The sequence below is a fragment of the Enhydra lutris genome, unplaced genomic scaffold (genome assembly GCF_002288905.1).
Source record: "Enhydra lutris kenyoni isolate GAN:26980312 unplaced genomic scaffold, ASM228890v2 scaffoldscaffold109, whole genome shotgun sequence".
In the NCBI taxonomy this organism is placed as follows: Eukaryota; Metazoa; Chordata; class Mammalia; order Carnivora; family Mustelidae; genus Enhydra; species Enhydra lutris.
Genome location: NW_019154193.1, coordinates 758606 through 781242, shown reverse-complemented (window position 1 = coordinate 781242; position 22637 = coordinate 758606). Strand labels below are relative to the sequence as shown.

The 22637-nt window shown below is 45.7% G+C and overlaps 1 protein-coding gene across 2 annotated transcripts in view; it reads left to right on the top strand.

Moving 5' to 3' along the window:
• LOC111139475 (sperm antigen with calponin homology and coiled-coil domains 1) overlaps positions 1 to 22637 on the top strand; it is a 195031-nt gene that overhangs the window by 79711 nt on the left and 92683 nt on the right. For both annotated transcript variants that reach the window (XM_022491742.1, XM_022491743.1), the window contains exons 3-4: positions 8415 to 9994; positions 21703 to 21910. In XM_022491742.1, the coding sequence (XP_022347450.1) occupies positions 8415 to 9994; positions 21703 to 21910 (1788 nt within the window). The remainder of the gene's footprint in view (positions 1 to 8414; positions 9995 to 21702; positions 21911 to 22637) is intronic.

Sequence of the window (22637 nt, the reverse complement as noted above, 5' to 3'; positions counted from 1 at the left end):
TACGGAGCCTTTTCAGATTGGCTGCTTTTTCTTAGTCTGTATTTAAGGATCCGCCCTCTTTTCGTAGCTTCCTAGCGCATTTCTTTTTCGCACTGAATGATACTCCATTGCCTGGACCTATCACGGTTCCTCCATTCACCTCCTGAAGGACATCTTGGTGGCTTCCACGTTTTGGCGATTATGAATAGCGCTGCTGCAAACAGCTGTGTGCTGGTTTGTGCGTAGACGTGATTTTTCAACTCATTTGGGTAAATACCAGGGGATGCAATTGCTGAATCACGGCAAAGAGTGTGTTTAGTTTTGTAAGGAACTGCCAAACCGTCTTCCCCAGTGGTCATACCATTCTGCATTCCCACCAGCAATGAACAAGTGTTCGTATTGCTCCACTTCCTCCTCGGCAGGAGGAGGTGTCAGCATTTTGGATTTTAGCTGTTCTCATTTGTGTGTCATGGTGTCTCATCGTTGTTGTTTTTTTTTTTTTAAAGATTTTATTTATTTATTTGACAGGTAGAGATCACAAGTAGGCAGAGAGGCAGGCAGAGAGAGAGGAGGAAGCAGGCTCCCTGCTGAGCAGAGAGCTCAATGTGGGGCTTGATCCCAGAACCCTGGGATCATGACCCGAGCCGAAGGCAGAGGCTTTAACCCACTGAGCCACCCAGGCGCCCCTCTCATCGTTGTTTTAAATTGTCCTTCCCTAATGACAGGTGGTGTGGAATGTCTTTTCATATGCTTATTTGCCATCTGTTTGTCTTCTTTGGTGAGGTGTCTGTTCAGGTATTTTGCCCATTTTTAATCGAGTTGTTTTTTTATTCTTGAGTTCTTTGTCTATTTTGGATAACAGCCCTTTATCAGATACATATTTTGCAAGTATTTTCTCTCCGCCTGTGGTTTGTCTTCTCATTCTCCTGACATATCTAGTTTTTGGTTTTTCAAATTTATTATTTTTTAAGATTTTATTTATTTATTTGAAAGAGAATGAGAGCATGAGAGGGGGAGGGGCAGACACCCTGCTGAGCAGGGAGCCTGATGCGACGAGGCTCCATCCTGGAACTCCAGGATCGTGACCTGAGCTGAAGGCAGTCACTCGACCACCTGAGCCACCGAGGTGCCCCTGGTTTTTCAAATATAGACATTTTGTTGACTCCTCCTCTAACAGATGAGGATTTAACTCATAACTTCACCTCCTCACAGAGTCTTAACATGACTCCTTTAAGTTCCTTTCTTGCCTACATCCTTTATTTCAGTAACATTTTCCATGTTTATTTCTTGTTTTGTCAGTTGTATATAGTATCTTTGAAACTCGCCATTTGCCAAATGAGGTTGGATATTATTGTCACTACCATTTCTACCAGCTTTTTCCACATGTGGTCTACCTTCCCTTGTCTTTCATTTGTACTTTCACTTTTTCTTAAGGCTTTTTAATCTTTTTTTTAAAAAAGATTTTCTTATTTATTAGAGAGAGAGAGAGAGAGACAGAGCGAGAGAACGCATAAGTGGGGAGGAGAGGGAGAAGCAGGCTCCCCCCTGAGTAGGGAGCCTGATGTGGGACTCGATCCCAGGACCCTGAGATCACGACCTGAGCTACAGGCAGATGCGCAGCCAACTGAGCCATCCCGCATCCCAATCTTTTTTTTAAAGTAATCTCTACACCCAGGGTGGGGCTCGAACTCGCAACCCTAAGAGCGAGAGTCACATGCTCTACCTACTGAGCCCACCAGGCGCCCCTAACTTTTTTTGCTAGCTGGGATAATGTTCCAATGTTCTACAAAATCATCTTGCAGATTGTGTATAGATCAATTGAAATAGTATTGATGTAATTGTGACTATGTATATATATATATATATATATTCCCTGCAGAGTAAAGTCATCTGTTATGATTTTGTGACCTTTCTTATGCAACTCCTTGTTTTTATGAAGTTTCTGGTTTTCTCACTGTTTTTATTATATCCTCATTCTTTTTCATATTCTTCATCAATTAGATGTTCCTTCAAAAAAACTTCCGTCAGTGGCACTTTATCCTCTTGACCCAGCTTGGATTTTTTCTCCCGACTTGGTCCATGGGTACCATCTTGAGACTCCCCTTGACTGGTCTCCTCTGTTAGAACCTCTGCTCTCTCAGGATCATTCACCTTCTCTCTCTCTCTCTGGTTTACTCCTTTGTTTTCAAATAACTTAAAAAGGGTGTTACAGTTTAATTTTTTTCTGAGTCTTCATGTTTTAAAATTTATTTTCTACCTCTATGATTGGTTTATAGTTAGGGTGAGGATAGAATTCTAGATTGAAAATCGTTTTCCCGGGACGCCTGGGTGGCTCAGTTGGTTAAGCAGCTGCCTTCGGCTCAGGTCATGATCCCGGCGTCCTGGGATCGAGTCCCACATCGGGCTCCTTGCTCATCAGGGAGCCTGCTTCTCCCTCTGCCTCTGCCTGCCATTCTGTCTGCCTGTGCTTGCTCTCTCTCCCTCTCTCTCTCTCTCTCTCTGACAAATAAATAAATAAAATCTTTAAAAAAAAAAAAGAAAAAGAAAATCGTTTTCCCTCAGAACTTTGAAGGCATTTGCTTTGTTGCCTCCAAGAATTCAGTATTGCTACAATATGGCCAGTCTCATGCTCACACCCCTTCCCCAGACTTGTAGGCATTCTTGGTGTTCTGAAAATTAATAGACAGCATATTGTACCATCATGTGGGTCTTTTTCATTCACTTTTTGTGACACAAGTTCTGGAGACCCAATATTCTTCATCCTTGGGGAATTCTTTCACATCAGTCCTTTGGGAATTTCCTCCACTCTGTTTCCATGGGTCTATATTTCTGGGTCTCTCTCTCTCTCTTTTTTTTTTTTTAAGAATTTATTTATTTACTTATTTATTTATAGAGCATGTGCGCACACATAGGGAGGGACAGAGAGAGAATCTCAAGCAGACTCCTGAGCTGAGCTCAGAACAGGACTCGGGGCTCAGTCTCACAACCCTGATGAGATCATGACCTGAGCCAAAATCAAGAGTCAGATGCTTAGCCGACTGAGCCACCCATGCGGTCCTATTTCTGGATCTTCTGTTACTTGACTGCGTGATCTTTTGGATTGGCCCTGAGTGTTTAATCTTTTCTATTTCCATCTTGTTATCATTTTTTTCCCGCATATTGGGAGAGTTCCTTGATTTTGCATTCCATCCTTTCTATTCAATCTTTTAATTTAAAAAAGAAAGTATTTAAAAATTTTGAGAGCTTTTTCTTGTGCCGTCTTTTTCTTTCTTCCAAGCATTCTGGCCTTGTTTTAATGGGTGTAGATCCCCTTTAAACTCCAGCTCTGTCAGTGAGGCCATCCTTGAGCTCCCTTGATAAATGAGCCTTCTTCCTATCAGCCCCCTCCTTGCCAGTGCTCTCTGCACTACAGGCCTTTCGCACAATCTGTTCACTCTTTCTTAATCTACCCGTATGCCTTTAATCCAAACTAGAGGTACTTTTGTTATAATTCACTTATGCTGATCGAGTAGGTAGTTTGATATTCAGATCTGTTGCTCAGATAAGAGGTTCATATAAGAGCCCAATTAGGGAATCATCAGTATATAGGTGGTATTTTAAGATCATGAGATGGAGTAGAATCACCAGGAAAATAATTTGTAATAAAAGAAGAAAAAAGGCTCAGGACATAGGTCTGAAGCTTCTGACAAATAGAAGCAGAGAGAGGAGGAGGAGCCAGCAAAGGAAGAGACAGAGGACCGCTGCTGGGTTAAGAGAGAAACCGGAGAGTGGGACATCAGAGGTGTGCTTCAGAAAGGAGGGAGTTGTGCCAGCTCTGCTGAGAGGACTGATGATGTCTGTTGTGTTGGCCCACGTGGAGGTCGCCGATGGCCTTAGCAGATAGGGTTTCGGTTGAGTAATGGCAGTGGGTAGGGGAGCGAATGACAGGGGAAGAATGGAAGACAACCAGTAAACAAGATCAGATATTAGCTGGAGGACGATGTGGATTCCAGATTTCTTTTGTTAAAAGCTTTTATTTTTAAACAATCTCTACACTCAACTTGGGGCTTGAACTCGTAACCACAAGATCAAGAGTCACATGCTCTACTGACTGAGCCAGTCGGGGGCCCCAGATTTTTTTTTTTTTTTTTTTTTTTTTTTGTAATTGAGAGTTAAGTATGTTTAAATGCCCATTAGAAGGATCCAGTGGAAAGGAAATGCTATTTCAATAAACCATAGATATATTGGGGACATTGAATGGGTTAAATAGGTATGTTGGGAGGAGGAAAAACAACCCTAAAATGAAAAGGTTGGATATGTTGATTTGGACACTATTATGCCTGACCCTGAAAGTCCAGGGAAGAAGTTTGACATTGATGCATCCGGCGGGTGGGGTGGGGGTAGGGGGGAAATGCTTACAGATTCTAGAACAGAATAGGAAGCAAGATGTTTAAGTCATATTGGTCCATTAGGTCTCCAAGCTGGGAGAGACTGGAATCAGGAGTTCCTGTGAGGACAGTTCAGACATTTAGATGAAGCATTCTTAAGGACCTCGACTGGATCCATACCAAAAGGAAAACAAAGCAAAAATATGGAAACATTTCCAGGAACAGCAGGTTTTAGGGTTTTAGGTTTTGGGTGGTTACCAAAAAAGAGAGGGGGGAGGATGTTTAAATATATTTTTCTTTTAAAGATTTTTTAAAATTTATTTCAGAGAGAGTGATCAAGAGAGCACAAGCAGGGAGAGGGGCAAAGGGAGAGGAAGAAAGCTCCCAGCTGAGCAGAGAGCCCAATGCGGGACTCGTTCCCAGGACCCTGAGATCATTACCTTAGCCGAAGGTGGATGCTTAACTGACTGAGCCATCCAGATACCCTTCATTTGGCATTTTATTTTTTTATTTTTTTTTAAAGATTTTATTTATTTATTTGACAGAGAGATCACAAGCAGGCAGAGAGGCAGGCAGAGAGAGAGGAGGAAGCAGGCTCCCCTAGAGAGCAGAGAGCCTGATGCGGGGCTCGATCCCAGGACTCTGAGATCATGACCTGAGCCAAAGGCAGAGGCTTAACCCACTGAGCCACCCAGGCGCCCCCATTTGGCATTTTAGAATGTAACATATAAGGGGCACCTGGGTGGCTCAGTCATTAAGCGTCTGCCTTCAACTCAGGTCATGATCCCAGCATCCTGGGATCGAGCCCCGCATTGGGCTCCCTGCTCTGTGGAGAGCCTGCTTCTCCCTCTCCCACTCCCCCTGCTTGTGTTCCCTCTCTTGCTGTCTCTGTCAAATAAATAAATAAAATCTTTAAAAAAAATCATATTAGTCTTCCCAATTATGAGGTGGAGCTTGCTTTTATTTTAAATTCATGTAGTTTGACAGCCAGCCTCAGTAGGAATAAGTGATGGTCTGGTGTGAGGATGGGGAAAAGGTCCAAGAAGTAAGAGTGCCAGCCAAGCGGTCCCTGTTCCATCAGCCCCAGGCTTCCGGCCGCCTCTCTGCCCCCCTTGCCACGGTGTATGTGTCAGGAGCTGTGCCCCTTTTCAGGGTTCCAGGACGTAATGCTTAGCAATGAGGCTTTTTTTTTTTTTTTAGGATCTTATTTATTTATTTGAGAGAGAGAGTGGGAGAGAAAGAGTGGAGGAGGGTCAGAGGGAGAAGTAGACTCCCTGCTGAGCTGGGAGCCTCATGCAGGACTTGAATCTGGGTCTCTGGGATCATGACCTGAATCGAAAACAGTTGCCCAACCGAGGCCCCCAAGCGCCCTAGCAGTGAGGTGTCTTTACTCACAGTACTTGAGGTGGACAGAGTCGTAGAGCCTCTGACTGACTGCATTCTGAGCAATAGGACTCACCCTTTGCGTCCAGGACGAGGGACACCTGCGCTGCATGGGGCGGTGAGCCGCCACGCACCAACCTTAGTCTGGTCCCCCAGTGAATTTTTGCCACCCTCTACACTTAACCTCTGGTAATTACAGTTTTGGAAATGATGCGTACAAAGCTGGGAAGAACCTTTAAAAAAAAAAAAAAGCAACTTAGGAAAACAGTCATACCAGTGACTTCCTTCGGTGCTGATGAGGTGTCAGAAGGGATTACAGAAAAAGAACAGATGTAGTAACAAATACGACTGGATTGTGTATTTCATAACACACAGCTGGATGTCTTTCACAAATGTATTTTGACATTAAAAAATTCCTCTCGGTTTAGGTAAGGTGCAAGTAGTAACACCTATGTGGAGAATAAACTAAGATTTGGCAGCAGAGGGCGGAGTCCCCTAGGGCTGGAAATGATGACAGAGCTGATCTGTTGTGCAGTTTGAGGCCTGCCCGTCCAACAAACGGTCGAAAAGGAGCCTTAGTTTCAGTGTCTGTATACAGAAGGGCCAGCGGCTCTGTGATGACCAGTTCCGGATCCTCCCGGCTGTTCTGACGACACTTTTGCCAAAACTGGACTCCCATCTTCCGTTGACCTTAGGGGCCCTTGGCATCATCAGGATTACCTAATCCAGCATTACTAAAACATTTTATTGCTGAGTGATTGCGATCTTCATTTTACAAGAATAATTAAATAAATCTTTTGTTCCCCGAGTGTTTTCTCCATTAAGTAGGGTGCAAGTCAGACAGCCAAAAGTACTAAGTGTGTATCATAGTAGTCTTAGCTCTCCAGTAACTTAGTTTGAAAAGTTACTGTAAAAACCATAGTTTTTCTGTATATTAGTATGATAGCTTAACTTCTTTTTTATTTTTAAAGATTTTATTTACTGGGGTGCCTGGGTGGCTCAGTCGTTAAGCATCTGCCTTCAGCTCAGGTCATGATCCCAGGGTCCTGGGATCGAGCTGCATAGGTCTCCCTGCTCAGTGGGGAGCCTGTTTCTTCCTCTCCCATCCCCCTGCTTGTGCTCTCTCTCTGTCAAATAAATAAGTAAAATCTTTTTTTAAAAGGAGAGAGCATTTAAAAGAGAGCAGGGGGAGGGGCAGAGGGTGAAGCAGACTCCCTGCTGAGTGCAGAGCCCGAGAACATGCAGGGCTGGGTCACAGGACCCTGAGATTATGACCTGAGCCAGAATCAAGTCCACCGCCCACCCAACTGAGCCACCCAGGTGTCCCCAGTTTAGCCTTTATTTCCGAGTTTTCAAGGGCACTTGACTGTTAGTCGCAGCAGTGAATGGCATTGGCCTTCACATCATCACCTCCCGTTTCAGGATGCTCAGATCCACAGGTGCTCCTTAGTCGCGTCCTGGCCACAGGCTTAGAGCTCCTGTGCCACGCTGGGCTCTGCTCCGTGCTTGTGGACTGTGGCTGCTGCCAGTCTGTGCGGGCATCCCCCCGCCACTTTCTCCCTTTTGGAGCCCTGGGAATTGGTGACTCCTTCTAGGGTCCTTTGTTACTGGAGACCTTCAACACAACGTGCAGAGTTAGTTAGGTAAGTCACAGCAGTCAGCCTCCATTCATCAGGGGTCTTCCAGTTTGTAAAAATAGGTTCAAAATGTTCATTTACACGCTAACCTCTGAGGTGGGTTGAGGCATATAAGAGATTGATGTCTGGGATTTCAGCCCCAGAATTTATTTTAATATTGTAATGTAGTATAGACCAAAATAGAAAACAGTTCCTTACTTACATTTCCCATTAAAGATCTGTATCACTTCCGTACTATGTAAATCCCTTTAACATTGAAAACTGTACCACAGATGCATGCAAGGTGGCCCTGCTCCGTTTACTCTTGTTTCTCTGGATACAAATAAGCACACCTTTGCCACCTGTGATTAAAGCAGCGTGCCACTGGGTTAGATTAGTCTTAACGTGGTATTATTTGTGTGTCGTGATTTCTCAGTCCAATTCGTGCTCATTCAGAAGATGTTGGTGAATTTAAAAAAAAAAATTTAAAAAATTCAAGATGAACTTGCATTTTGTCGGGAGGCTGTTCAGTTGCCAAGGTTACGGTTCAAACGCATTAAGCTGCAAGTTACAGAAAACCCAATTAACAGTGCCGTGAATGAAGGGTATTTATTGGTTTGTGTCATTGGAACTGCTGGCTCTAGGCTAAGCTCCAGGGTTGACAGATTGGGTAACTCCACGGTGCTACTAAGAATTCGGTTTCCTTCTTTGTGTACTCTGCGTTCTCTTCCTCTTGTGATGACAAGAGGTGGCAGCCATTCCCAGACTTTATATGACTCAACCCTCTCCTGCTGTTTCACCCAGAAACCTGCCTTGAACCAGCAACTGTGCTGGGATGTAGTTATGAGGAGCTCAGGCTTGGAGTCCAGCTTCCCCCAAAATATAGGGCTGTGGGAGGAGGCACAGAAACACAGCCAGACCCAAATACTTATCCAGAGCCGGGGTGTGGGGGGCATGAGTAAAGGGCAACAGCTGCCCTCTTCACTAACCCACGTGACTTGAAGTCACTTGGGTTTCATGTATAAAAGTACTTGCCTTGCTTCATTGGTTTCTACTCCTCTGTCCTTAGGGGCTGTGCCAACAACCAAACGGACGGGCATTCCAGCTCCTCGAGAACTTTCAGCAACTGTCTCGAGGGAGAGAACCGTGCCACGCGGTCCCTCCAACCCCAGGAAGCCAGTGTCCAGTCCAACTTCTTCCAGCACGCCCACCCCTACTAAGCACCTGAGGACCACTTCCACAAGACCCAAGCAAGAGCCTGAAGGCGGGGAGAAGGCCGTGCTCGAGTCCCAGGTTCGGGAACTTCTCGCAGAAGCCAAAGCAAAAGACAGTGAAATTAACAGGCTTCGAAGTGAACTGAAGAAATGCAAGGAGAAAAGGACTCCAGGCGCTGAAGGAGCTGAGGCTTCAGACATCAGCCCAGACGGAACCTCCTCCTCGCCGGGTGACTCAGAACCCCTGATACGCACTCTAGAGGAGAAAAACAAGAGTTTCCAGAAAGAACTTGCAGAGCTTGAGGAGGAGAACCGGGCCTTGAGGGAGAAACTGACTTACCTGGAGCATTCCCCAAATTCAGAGGGGGGCGTGAGTCACATCGGGGACAGCAGCTGCCCGACGTCCCTAACTCAGGAGTCAAGCTTCGGCAGCCCGACGGGGCATCAGTTGTCCAGGGATATTGAGGAGTTTGCAAACAGCAGACACGGAAATGTATTACGGACATCGGGCTCTTCGAGCAGCGATGTTACCAAAGCTTCTCTGTCCCCCGATGCCTCCGATTTTGAGCACATCGCAGCAGACACCCCCTCCCAGCCCCTATCCTCCACCAGCAACCCCTTTAAGGGCTCCAAGTGTTCGACCAGCGGCAGTTCCCCTAACAACGCAAGCGAGCTGTCCCTGGCCTCCCTCACGGAAAAGATCCAGAAGATTGAGGAGAAGCATCACAGCACGGCTGAAGAGCTCCAGGCCACTTTGCAGGAACTGTCCGACCAGCAGCAGATGGTGCAGGAGCTGACCGCCGAAAACGAGAAGCTTGTGGACGAGAAGGTGCTCTTAGAAACATCCTTCCACCAGCACCGGGAGAGAGCCGAGCAGCTGAGTCAAGAAAACGAGAAACTCCTGAACCTCTTGCAGGAGCGGGTGAAGAACGAGGAGCCCGCGGCGCAGGAGGGAAAGATCCTCGAGCTGGAGCAGAAGTGTGCCGAAATCCTGGACCAGGGCCGCTTCGAAAGAGAGAAGCTGCTCAACATCCAGCAGCAGCTGACCTGCAGCTTGCGGAAGGTTGAGGAGGAAAACCAAGGCGCTTTAGACATGATTAAACACCTGAAGGAAGAAAACGAAAAACTGAATGGGTGTCTGGACCTGGAACGGCGGAATAACGGCGCGATGGCTCAGAGTCTGGAGGAGTGCAGAGCCACGCTCGAAGGGCTGCGGATGGAACACGGGTCGCTGAAGGCTCATTTGGAGAACGAGAAGCAGAAGGCTACAGAGACCAGCCCCGTGGGGCACACGGCCGAGGGCCGTGAGGTTCAAGAGATGTTGAGGGTCGCTCGCGCAGAGAAGGAGCAGCTGGAGCTTTCTTGCACCGAGCTCAAGCAAGAGTTAGTGAAGGCCCACAGTGAAGTCAAACATGTTTCGAGCCTGCTGGCCAAGGTAAGGCAGGGTGTACCTCTGTCCCCGTGTTGGCTCACCCTTCTTAGTCCTTCCCCTCCTTGAACTTCAGATTCACAGAGTGCAGAGAATCCACTGCCCAGCCTGAAGGTCTTTTCCCTTCCGCACAGATCGGGGGCATAAAAATGAAACACTCCAATTTCTGACTGTGGCCAGTTCCAAGTGTAGCAGGGATAGAGTAAATCAAATGAGTGAGTACGACACAGGGAAAAAGAGTATCACAGAATAGCTCAGAGTCCAGTGCCAAAGAGGAGCACCTAGAATAACTGGGGACAAAGGAAGGTAGTGCAGGAGGGCTTCTTGGAAGAGGCGGCAAATAAGCTGAGTCTTACTGGCTCAGAATAAGAGAGAGTTAACCCAGGCCTATCAGTTAGCATGCTTTGGGCTGCTGGTAACAGAGAATTAAACTCATCCCTAATTTTCCTACCAAGTAATAATATAACACTAATTTGGTGGGGCTTGTGGTGTTTTTTTTTCCCCCAGATTTATGTATGTGTGTGTCCTGCAAGTTAAAAAAAAATTTTAGGGGTACCTGGTTGGCTCAGTAGGTTGGGAGTTTTGTTTCAGCACGGATCACGGTCTCAGGGTCATGGGACCAAGCCCCACATAAAGCTCCCTGTTCAGCAGAGAGTCTGCTGGGGATCCTCTCTCCTTTTTCTTCCGTCCCTCACCCGCTACGCCCCAGCCCTGCTCATATGCATGCGAGCGCACACACACACGCTCACACACACTCTTTCTCTCTCTCAAATATAAATAAGTGAATCTTCAAAAAAATTTTAGGCTTATCTTGTCCATACTCTTTTTTTTAATTCAATATTTTCTGAGCATATTCTCATCATTATTCTTTGAAACATGATTTTACGGCCAGACAGTAGTCTCTTCTATAAACATTTCATATGTAATTTTCTGGTCACCTGTTTGTTGAACATTTATATTCTTTTCCAGTCTTTTGTTGTAAAGACTTTTTAAAATATCTGATTATTTCCTTAGGAAAAATTCCTAAACATTGGCTTACAGTGTCCGCATATGACCATATTAAAGACACTCGATACATTCAGCCAGTTTGCCCCCCAGAAATACCATCCTGATCTGTTCCAACCAGCAGGTCCATGAGAGTGCTCATTTCCCTAAATCCCTTTCAAGGGCTTGGTATCAAGTCACTGGGTCATTCACATCTGAGTTCATTGCCTCTTTTCTCCTCTCCTTCTTCGCTGGGAAAGATTCCCCAACCCACAGTGAAATTAAATGATCACAATTTCAGTTTTAAAAATAATCCTTTAAAAAAATAAAATGAAAAATAAAATAAAATAAATAAAAATAATCCTTTGACCGTTCTGGAACTTGGTTACATGATGAAGATTGCTGGTAACTCTTAATATTCTGCTGGCTCACAGTGGTGCTGGGAAGGTACGGACAGGTGGCTTCCTGTTTCCTGTTCCCTCCAGGCTCTGGGGCTGTGATGTTCAGGCTCCCCAGGTGAGAGAGGTTGAAGCCACTTCCCACCTTAGCACAGGGTTGTCACTGTTTTAAGAGACAAGTTGTGCCATGAGCTCACAGGGGATTTTTCTCTATGGCTTCATCTGCCTTCAGATTAGTCTGTTGCAACTTGATCCTGGCATTGGGCCGTGTGGCGATCTGAGTGGTAGGTGGTGTTAGGAGTTGTTTTGTTTTAATCATTGTTGGTGTTCTAAATTTACAGAATCTTATTGGAAGTATGGAAGCAGTCCCATTAGAAGGTACTAGCCAGCTGCCTAATTGAAGTTTAAATTGGTAATTGGTAGCTTTACACTAAGTTTTGGGGTCTGTGGAATGTTTCCCACCATCACTGTTGCGAAAAGCTCGATCTCCTGGGTGACCTTCTTAAAGTCCCCCCTCGGTCCTTCCTTGGTCTCTTTGTATTTTGATTGACATTACGTTAAATGTACATGTCACCAAGAAATATCATCTAGTATCTCAAGACAGTAGCTTCACTTTTTCTGATCATGAAATTATATATTCATCACAGAAGGTTTAGAAACTACAGAAACACATGAAGAAGAAAATTAATGTTACCTTTAACGACACCACTTGGAGAAAAATGCTGCTAGCATTTTGCTATATGTCTTTTTGGATGTTTTCCCAGTGAATGCACATTTGGGCAAGCGTACAGACTTGTATCAACATAATTAAAATATTAATAATCTTCTTATTCAGAAGGATAAAGCATGTCACTCCACATTCCTTGAATACAAAGACTGGGCTGGATTAGTTTATCTAGTGTTCTACTGTTAATTCTACTGTTAATCTGTTTGATTAATTTGTTTCAACTTTTATCTCTATTCATCCTTTCATTCATTATTCATCCTTAGTATTTTGAGTAAAATTCTCTGTTTAAGTCTGTCATTTCTTGGTTGATAATGAAAGCATTTAAAGGTACGAATTTGCCCTTTATTGTAGCTTTAGCTACATGAAGACAACACAGTTTACAATTTTCTGGGATAAGCTAAGTCTTACTTGAAGAAAAAGAAAAAAGGTTTGCATTCTCTGTGGAGTACTAGGAACAGCATACATGTTTTAAATCAAACTGTTAATTTTATAATCATATATTACGTATTTTTATATTACTTGCTGACATTTGTCAGTAGGGTGATAGAGGCTCTAACTGGTATTCTGAGGTAAGAGCGTGTGAAGCACCGTGTCACACAGAGTGTCTTTTACATATTTTGAGATCCTAGGTCTGTAATTTTGTGCCATCTTTTTTTCTTAAGATTTTATTTATTTATTTGACAGGGAGTGATAGAGAGCACAAGTAGGCCAAGCAGCAGGCAGAGGCAGAAGGAGAAGCACACTCCCTGCCGAACAGGGAGCCTGATGTGGGGCTCAATCCCAGGATCCTGGGACCATGACCTGAGCCTGAGGCAGGACCAGGACTGAGCCAACCAGGCGCCCCCCCCCCCCTTTAAAAGATTTTATTTCTTTATCTAAGAGTGAGAGCATGAGCCAGGGAGATACAGAAGGAGAAGGAGAAGCAGGCTCCCCTCTGAACAGAGAGCCTGATGCGGGACTCGATCCCAAGACCCTGAGATCATGACCCAAGCTAAAAGCAGACGCCTAACTGATTGAGTTACCCAGGGGCCCCTAATTTTGTGCTGTCTTATGTGTGCAGATCTGATCAGTAGAGTTGGAACCTGTGCTAATCTTTATGTCCTTTTCTGTTACCTTCAGAAAGATAAAAACCCAGACTTCCTAGGCTGACTGGAAGCTTACTGTAGAAGCCCCAAAGCAGAATATTGACGAATGCACCAGCAGCCATGAATTCAAGTTTATAAGGTGTAAGGGACTCGTGCCCCCAAAGAAGCAGGAACACATTCAGCACAAAACCATCATGAAGGAAAGGAAGGTGGTGGATTGGCAGGTGGAAAGCTTAGGTCATCCTGACTTAGCTAATGGTTCAGTCTGTGACCGTGGGCAGGCCCCTGTCTGCTTTACCCTGCTGTCCAGATAGATGTTTGCCTTGTTTAAAGGGAGCACCTTCAACATTCTATCAAGGATGCCTGTTGTAGGCATTTTGTTGTGTACCTTTTATTGAGTGATACAAGTATTTTGCTTGCTTTTTTTTTTTTTTAAAAAGGTTGGAGATTGAATTGTTCTACACCTACTGTAGATCTGAGACCTCAGCTATGATCTTAGAATAGTTTTTATGTGATCATGATGCTTCTCTGCTTGAACTTGTTCATGAGATAAATTACAATAACAGATTTTCTAAGGTAGTCTAGTGTTAATTCACCTTTGCATTCCCAGGGTAAATTCTAATTCTTTGGTTCTCAGTGACCTCACCAGACATTTTCGCGTAGAGCTCTCATGTTTAACTGCCGTAAGCCGATGTCAGGGTGAGTGTCCCGCTCATCACCAAGCAGTTTTATTGGTGATGAACAGCTTCTACCTGAACTCTGCATTCATCCGCTATAATTCTCAGCAGAAGGTGAATATTATGAGAAAATGAGATCACCTGTTTTTAGAGAGGAAAAGCAATACCAAACCATCCTGTGATCTGATAGTGGTAGTAAGTCCGTGTAAGTTTCCAGTTTGGCTAAGTTACGTTAAGTGATTCAGATGCTGTGAGAAGAGCCTCTGAAAAGCCTTAAAATGAACTTTTTTTTTTTTTTTCAAAGATTTATTTATTTATTTATTTACTTGATAGAGATCACAAATAGGCAGAGAAGCAGGCAGAGAGAGAGGGGGAAGCAGGCTCCCCGCTAAGCAGGGAGCCCAGTGCCGGGCTCGATCCCAGGATCCCGAGATCATGACCTGAGCTGAAGGCAGAGGCTTTAACCCATTGAGCCACCCAGGTGCCCTGATTAAAATGTACTTTTTGGGGGGTGGGGTGTACAGGGTGGATCTGTTCCTCACACGGTAAATGGAAAATTGGTAGGACATCTATAGTCATTGTGATGATTTCGGAGGTTTTTTATTATTCTCCTTTCTTTGTCTTCTGCTCTTATCTCCATTCTTGTCAGCTTCTCTGATACCCAGTAGGAACATTCTGCTGGCTGCTTACTGTGTGATTATAAACCATGCCTCTGTATGACTTTGAGGAGGGGTTTCCTTTCCACAGAGTCCGGGTGGCTCAGTCTCCTATAAGCCACGCACATGGCTGCCCCGGCCCGAGGCAAGCAGAGTGTCATAGCATGGGATTCCTAAACTTGATCTTAGCCAAAAGGCCGAGAAGCGATACACCATGGGATTCCTGGTTTTCTGGACAATAATGCAGTCCAGGTTTCTGTTTTTCTGACGTTGAGATTTTCAGTTGTTTAGGATCTTGATTTCAAGTTAGAATATTTTTATATGGCTTGAAACCCAGAAGTTCTAAAAGAAAATACTGACCACCCCCCTCCCCAACCCACCCCACCCTGCCCCCAAGGTCAAAAGCTTATAGGTGGTGTCCTTAGAGATTTAGTTCTTTTTTTTTTTAAGGTTTGTTTTGTTTTGTTTTAAAGATTTTATTTATTTATTTGACAGAGAGAGATCACAAGTAGACGGAGAGGCAGGCAGAGAGAGAGAGAGGGAAGCAGGCTCCCCACTGAGCAGAGAGCCCGATGAGGGACTTGATCCCAGGACCCTGAGATCATGACCTGAGCCGAAGGCAGCGGCTTAACCCACTGAGCCACCCAGGTGCCCCTTTTTTTAAGGTTTTATTTATTTGACACAGATACAGAGTACAAGTAGGCAGAGCAGCAGGCAGAGGGAGAGGGAGAAGCAGGCTCCCCGCTGAGCAGGGAGCCCGATGCGGGGCTCGATCCTAGGACCCTGACATCATGACCTGGGCCAAAAGCAGCTGCTTAACCGACTGAGCCACCCAGGCACGCCGAGATTTAGTTCTTACTATAGAAACTCAGGTGTCTCTTCCAGAGGAGAAATGAGGTTATAAAGCAACACTTGCTGTGAACGGTTGGGGAAAACTAGGGGTACAGTAATCCCTGTGTGACCAGTATTGGTCACCAGCCCCAACTTATTAGGGGGGCCATTGGCCACAAGTGGCAAAAACAGAATTTGAGAGAAAGATGTGGCAAGGACATGCCCTCAGCTCTGTGTGGTCATTGTCCCCATGGCAGATCAGCTGGGATCACCTGTACGGAAGCCCCCTGCCCGACCCTGGCATCTTGGAGGAGGTTAGAAGTATTGGAAAATCTGTATAGGTGGAGATCAGGAGAACGTGTGGACCCCTTCCCCTTCGTGCGTCACGCACTGGGTACTCTTAGGAGAGTCGGTTAAGGTTGAACTATTCAGGCTAAAGACTCGGACATTGCAGTGGTCCTCAGCTCAGTTTCCCCATTCTCTCCTTTGCCTTTGGCTGACAATAGTTATCAGTTCTCTGGGCGGACCAGAGTCCGGTGACTTTGTGCTGGGAAGAAGGCAGTAAGAAACTTGTGTGGGGACGCCTGGGTGACTCCGTGGGTTAAGTGTCTGACTCTTGATTTTGGCTCAGGTCGTGATCTAAGGCTCCAAGTGGGGCGTGGAACCTCCTTAAGATTCTCTCCCTTGCCCTCTGCCCCTCCCTTTCCACCCCTGCCTTGTGCATGCACCCGTGATCTATCTTTCTCTCTCTCTCTCTAAAAAAAAAAAGAAAAGGAAAAGAATTTGTGTGACAGAGCCTGCTTTCCAGCTCTCCCGAGGAAGTTGAGAGGAGACACTTATCCAGACAGCTTGGGGAAAGGCCTGCAAGTTCTGCAGGGGAAGCCTTCAAGGTGGGCCGTTGCTCAGGGACTGGGCCTCAGGCCCCAGTCTGGTAGCACAGAGCTTGAAGCCTGCTGTGCACCAGGAGCTGGAGCTTGGGAAGTGTCCTCTGTAGAGCCAGAATGCCCTTTCGTCCTTTAGTAGGTCAGACAGGACAGTCATGTGGCCCAGGACACAGAGCAGTCACATGTCGCCGTGACTGGCAGTTCCCTCCGCTCCCCAACCCCCCCCCCCACTACTACCAACTAGGGCTCTGTTCTTGCAACCTTGTGCAGGGGGGTGGGAGCTGAACCTGAGGGTTTGGCCAGGAGACATCCCATGTTTGAGTAAGAGTGGTCTTGCCAGTAGACCCTGACCCACAGGATCTGTGCTCCCATTCCCTGTGCCCCCATGTAACTTGGGGTGGGGGGCACTACTTCTCCTGTGGACCCAGTGTGGTCCCCCCTTTCTGGATTTCCTGGGCTGACTTCCCCTTCCCTTCTGAGGGGCCCATTTGTCCCTTTAGACATATTAATATCTTCCCTGACTTAGGCCTGAACACCATTCTTCCCTTCAGGTGACCTTAGGACTCCTCTGCAAACCCCAGCCTTTGTCTCTCCTGGGTGTGAGCACTCTGGGAAGCCCATCCATGAGCACTCCTCTGAAAAGTCTAGAAAGTTCCCAAAGTGAAATACAGATTTTTACCCTCTTCTCTGAGTGCTTTATAGCCATTTTTCTTTTTCCATAACAAAAGTGTAAACTAAATTAGCATGTTCTCCTCTCCCTTGGCAGAGCAGCACTGCAAAAAAAAAAAAAAAAAGAAAGAGAAAAAAAAATAGTTCAGGTTTTGGCCAGCATGAATGAAACATGGCTCTCCGTCAGCAATAGTATATACTCAGAACAGGGCCAGAAATTAATTAATAAGCAAAAGGAGTTTTGGAGGAACCAAGTTAGATGTAAAAACAAACAACAAAAATAACACATTCTTACTCCTGGTGAAACCACACAAACCCTCAGTGCAAGTTTTTTCACTTTCGTATTAGACGCAGCCGACCCTTGACCAGCAGGGGTCCTTTTATATGTGGGGTTTTTTCCAGCGAATACAGTACTGTAAATGAATTTTCTCTCCTTACAATTTTCTAAATAACATTTTCTTTGATTTCCTTTATTGTAAGGATACAGTACATAATGCATATCACATACAAAATATACTTCAACCCCACTGTTTATGTTACTCGTGAGGCTTCCCAGTCAATAGAAGGCTATTAGTAGTTAAGTTCCAGTGGAGTTAAAAAGTTATGGTTTAGTAAAGTCATAAAGTTTTGACTGTGGCGGGGGGTAGGTCGGTGACCCTAATCGCCCCCCTCCCCATATTCAAGGATCAGCTGTGTAATTTTAACATTGTGACTTCTTCCAAATATTAGGTATCCGGGAAGCACTCGTTGAATAAGTAAATGAAAGTTAGAGACACTTGTAACCAAATTAGGGGAGAGGCTGCTATAATTCTATCAATATGTTAAAAAATAAAATTATGGTATTTTAATAACTAATATTTTACTGCTTTTTCTGTGTTAGGCACTCGTTGGCCCTTTAGATCATTTAATCTCATTTAATCATCAGAATTTTGTGCTAGAGGTACTGTCGTCATCTAATTTTTTGCATCTGAAGAAACTGAGGCAGAGAATGGCTAGGTGACTAGCTAATTGATGAGGAAGGCCAGGGTTCAAAGCTGGGTCTGACCCCAGAGCTCGTAACTCCTCTTCACTGATTTGTGCTGCTTCCTACTTACACAGCAATGAAGAAGAGATAGAAGAATTCTGGAGGCAGATCTAAGGACCCCGACACATTCTGGTCTTAAGACCAAAGCCTTTTGCTCTGAAGAAAACCACCTCTCAAGGCTCAGTGAATGAGGAGAATTTTACTTGCCGCGAACACACTAGAAAAATTCACAGTGAAAACCTGAGTCATCAGGACATGTCCTTTTGTTTGATTTACAGCCTGAATCTTGAGGAGAGTAGGAGGTCACGGTGGGGGTGGGGACAGCAGATTCCTGCTGTGACTGGAAGAGAACATCTAGTTCTCAGGCCAGAAAGGTTGGCCCGACCCTGGAAGTGACACCAGTAGCTTCCAGAGGCTGGAAGTGCAGACCCTTGACGACAATACCTTTTCCTTGGTTTCAGAGCCTGGCAGGCCTGGGGAAAGGTTCTCGCCCTGTCTGCCTCTGAGCCACCCTGCCTATCCTTGCGTCCCCCATCCTGGAAGGAGACCAGATTTAGCCCTGCAGGGGGAGTCCTGAGTGGTCTCTGCTGCCATCTATCTCTGGGGCTGGCTCTAACCACCTCTTTTCCAGGAAGGACTGGGGCTCAGCAGAGGAATTCATTTGAGTCTGTCTGTAATGCCTTTGGGCACGCCCTGTTTCTAGAGCAAGTTGATTTTTGGAGAGGAGAGGTCTTCCTTGCAATGTGTGAAAGTGATTTCTTTAATGAAAAGGAGACATTGGAAATCACCTTGTTGGTTGTCAGAACAGTTGTTGAACAAAAAACTGGTCAGTGGGAAGGCCAGTCACGTGGATGGCAACCCAGAGCCCGAAAGGGTCATGGAAGTACACGGTGCTAGCCCTAGCTGCCTGGTAAATTGGACTGTTCTTTTAAGTGGCTTAACTTCTTTTTAAGTGGCTCAGGTCATGATCTCAAGGTCCTGGGATCAAACCCCGCTTCAGGCTCTCTGCTCATCAGGGAGCTTGCTTCCCTTTCTCTCTCTCTCTGCCTGCCTCTCTGCCTGCTTGTGATCTCTCTTTCTGTCAAATAAGTAAAATCTTTTTTAAAAACCTGTAAAATGAATATAAAAATACCTGCCTGCTACTACCCAGCAAGCTCCTGCAGGGAGAAACTGTGAAGTTACTTAAGGGTTTCTGTTGTTGCTGTTGTTGTTGTTGCTTTTCATAAAAGAACTTTCTGGAAAATATTGCTAAACTTGAGAGAATGATTCCCAAATTAAGAAGAAAGAATGATGTGTGTGATGTGAAACACACATCAGTATGCTGACTTAAGAGTTCCCTGGCCCCAGCCGTGCACAATGCACATCCCAGGGGCCTCTCCCCAGCGCTCTGTGTACTGTTTGGTGCTTGTGATCCTGGCCAGCCAACACGTAGGAGGCAGAGCTGGGTTGGGGCCGTGGGAGGCCAGCAGCCTCAGCTGCATGTGGAGACCCCCCTCAGGGTGCCCAACCTTCTGGTTCCCTGGTTACACCCTCCAGTTTCACTCCTGACCCACAGTAGTCCCACCGGAGTAATATGCGTGTTTCTAGACGCCAGGTGAGCGGGGGCCCCAGCCCCAGGCTTCCCTGGCGCGGAGCCCAACCAGCTCTGCAAAAAGCCATGGTCTGGCTCCGGAGGCAGGGCTCACAAGCCACCTTCCTTGGCTGCTTTTCAGATGCTGTCGGACGTCAGCCTTCTCGTGTCTACAACGCCTGACCCCCTCCATGGCCCACAGCAGCTACAATGACGCATTTTCCATTGCAGTACCGAGCTACGCACCTTTGTGATTGAAATACCAGTTGCACAAAACAGTGCGCACCCTTAAGCTCTGGTTCTTTCCCATGCCGGTTCTCTCCTTATTCCCTTCCTCCTTCCTTTCCTACCTTCTTTGCTTATTCCTGATCACAGCATCCCAGCCGAAAAACAGTGCAATCCTGCTGTCTAATGTGTTTATCCATTCATTGGATGTTCACTCGGGGGACCCCATGTATACGGAGGTGCCCCCCAAATCTAGGAAGACATCATTAGGTACCAGGCTTACATTAATTGGTAGATAGATAGCTATTTGGTAACATGAATTAAAGGACTATAGAAAAGGGGCATAGCTCGGGGCACCCGGGTGGCTCAGGGGGTTATAGCCTCTGCCTTCTGCTCAGGTCATGATCCCAGGGTCCTGGGATTGAGCCCCACATCGGGGGGGGGGGGGGCTCTGCTCAGCAGGGAGCCTGCTTCCCTCTCTCTCTCTGCCTGCCTCTCTGCCTACTTGTGATCTCTGTCTGTCAAATAAATAAATAAATAATCTTAAGAAAAGGGGCATAGCTCATACTAAAATAATTGGTATACTCTGACAGCAGAATGCTATGAAACATTTAAAGTAATGACTGAATGTTGTGGAGATCAGTGTGGATACATCTCAAAAACATGGTTAAAAACAAGTTTTATAAAAGCACAAGAAGTATAGTATGGTTCAGGATGAAAGCATATTACCATATACTATAATACAGTGTAATAGTACATTGAAGAAACATAATTATAGTATAATATGATTTGTATAAAAATTTTCAAACAGGGCACTTAGCTGGCTCAGTCAGTGGAGAGTGTGACTCTTGATCTCAGGGTTGTGAGTTCTAGCCCCACGTTGGGTGCAGAGATTAGATTCCTTAAAAGTAAAAATAAAAAATAAAACATTTTAAAACAAAACATTGCTATCTGTGTGTTATCACGGGCACATTCATACTCAGTAAAAGTGAAAAACCATTCAAGCAACAACCACACACCACTTTTGGGGCAATGCAAATTATTCTCTGGGGTGGGAGAGAATGTGGGGACTTTACTAAATCCTGTTAAAGTAAAAATAGCAAATGTGGCAAAATTTAATTACTGTGGAGTCCATTTGGGCACATGGTTATCTTGTCACTCTGGGTTCTTTTCTGTGTATTTAAAATGTTTAACGAGGAAAGACTGGGTGGCTTAAGTCAGTTAAACGTCTGCCTTCCGTCAGGTCATGGTCTCAGGGTTGGGGGATCGAGTCTCATCGGGCTCTCTGCTCAGCAGGAAGCCTGCTTCTCCATCTGCCTGCTGTTCCCCCCTGCTTGTGTGCTCGCTCGCTCTCTCTCTCTCTCTCTCTCTCTAACAAGTAAATAAATAAAATCTTTTTTAAAAAATAGAATAAAATGTTTAATGATTCACAATTGAAAAGGTGAAATGAGTGCTTGTCCTGTGCCACTTCTGTGTCTGGTGCATGCCCATGTTTCTGTTCCGTGCCTTCAGTTGGTTCTCTCCATCACATTAATGTCGCATTTCTCTAAAGGAACAGTATAACCGCTAGTGCTTAATGGCTGAAAAGATTTGGCGTTTGCAGGCAGTGGGTAGGGTCTCAGGGGCATTGTTCCTAGATCCCCAGCAGAGGGCGCTGCTCCATAGCGGATATGAGGAGGGCAGCCTCCCTCCGGGTTGCAGTACCAGAGCCTCCCAGGGAGGCGCTGTTGCACTCAGCTGCAGGACAGAAGGGCACCTGTCGGGAGGGAGGGACACAGAATCCACCGTATTTGGCCGTTTGCAGACATCGAGCTTCTCTGTATATTTATAGCCTTGGCTGTTCCTGAGGCTAAGAATATAGAAATGACTCCAGATATAGCACATGCCAAGAGCTTCCTCTGCCATTGCTCGGATGAGCCTGACACTGATGGATAAGGAGCTCTTTCCTGTTAAACTGACCAGGCAACCTTCCCTTTCATTCTAGGTGGAAAAGGATTATTCTTACTTGAAGGAGATATGTGACCATCAGGCAGAACAACTGAGCCGAACCAGCCTGAAACTGCAAGAGAAAGCATCGGAGAGTGATGCGGAGATTAAAGACATGAAGGAGACCATATTTGAATTGGAAGATCAGGTGGAACAGCATCGGGCTGTCAAGTTACATAACAACCAGCTCATCAGCGAGCTGGAAAGTAAGTGAACTCGAGCCCTGGCCAGACGCGCGTCAGGACTGAGCTGATGCGAACCGAATGCCTGGGAGGGTCTGTGAGAATGCTGGTGAAAAGTCCTCCTTCCACGTGTTGGCAGTCTTGTGGGAAGAATGGTGGTTGGGGAAGGCAGAGTAATTAACCTCGTTGACTGGAAGAGTGGGCGGTGGGGAAGAGAAGATTGTGGAACGTGAGTCAGCAGCACAAGGTGATTGTGAAAAAGAGCAAACACAGTTTGGAGTGTCAAGTGCTGTGCGTGAGCAACACCACTGCCCACGTGCATTGGGTATTGACAGAGCGTTGTCTTTCGGATCTGATGGGCAGGAAGATGGGTGACAGACGGTCAGGTGGATTTGAGCAGTGTGTGCTCTTGGGCTCAGGGAGAAAACCACTCTAGCATGGGTCCCATTGAAGCCAGGATATCAGGTAACTTCTAGCCATCGGCTGCCTCATTACTGAAGAGGCTCCAATATTTGGCTTCTTTATGAACTCATTGTACGCTTTGAATAGGGAAAGACATTAAAAGGGATTAGTTAAACGTTGTCTGCTTTGTCCAAATAAGCTTTATCAAATTATCACATCTAATGTGTTTTGCTTTTGTCACAAAAGAATTAATGCGCAGAGCTTTTGGTGGCACTCACCGTTGCTAAAAATAGCATAGTTGGTTGCCTGAGAAGTTCCCCGGCTTGTATAACCCATCCTCATTATTTGT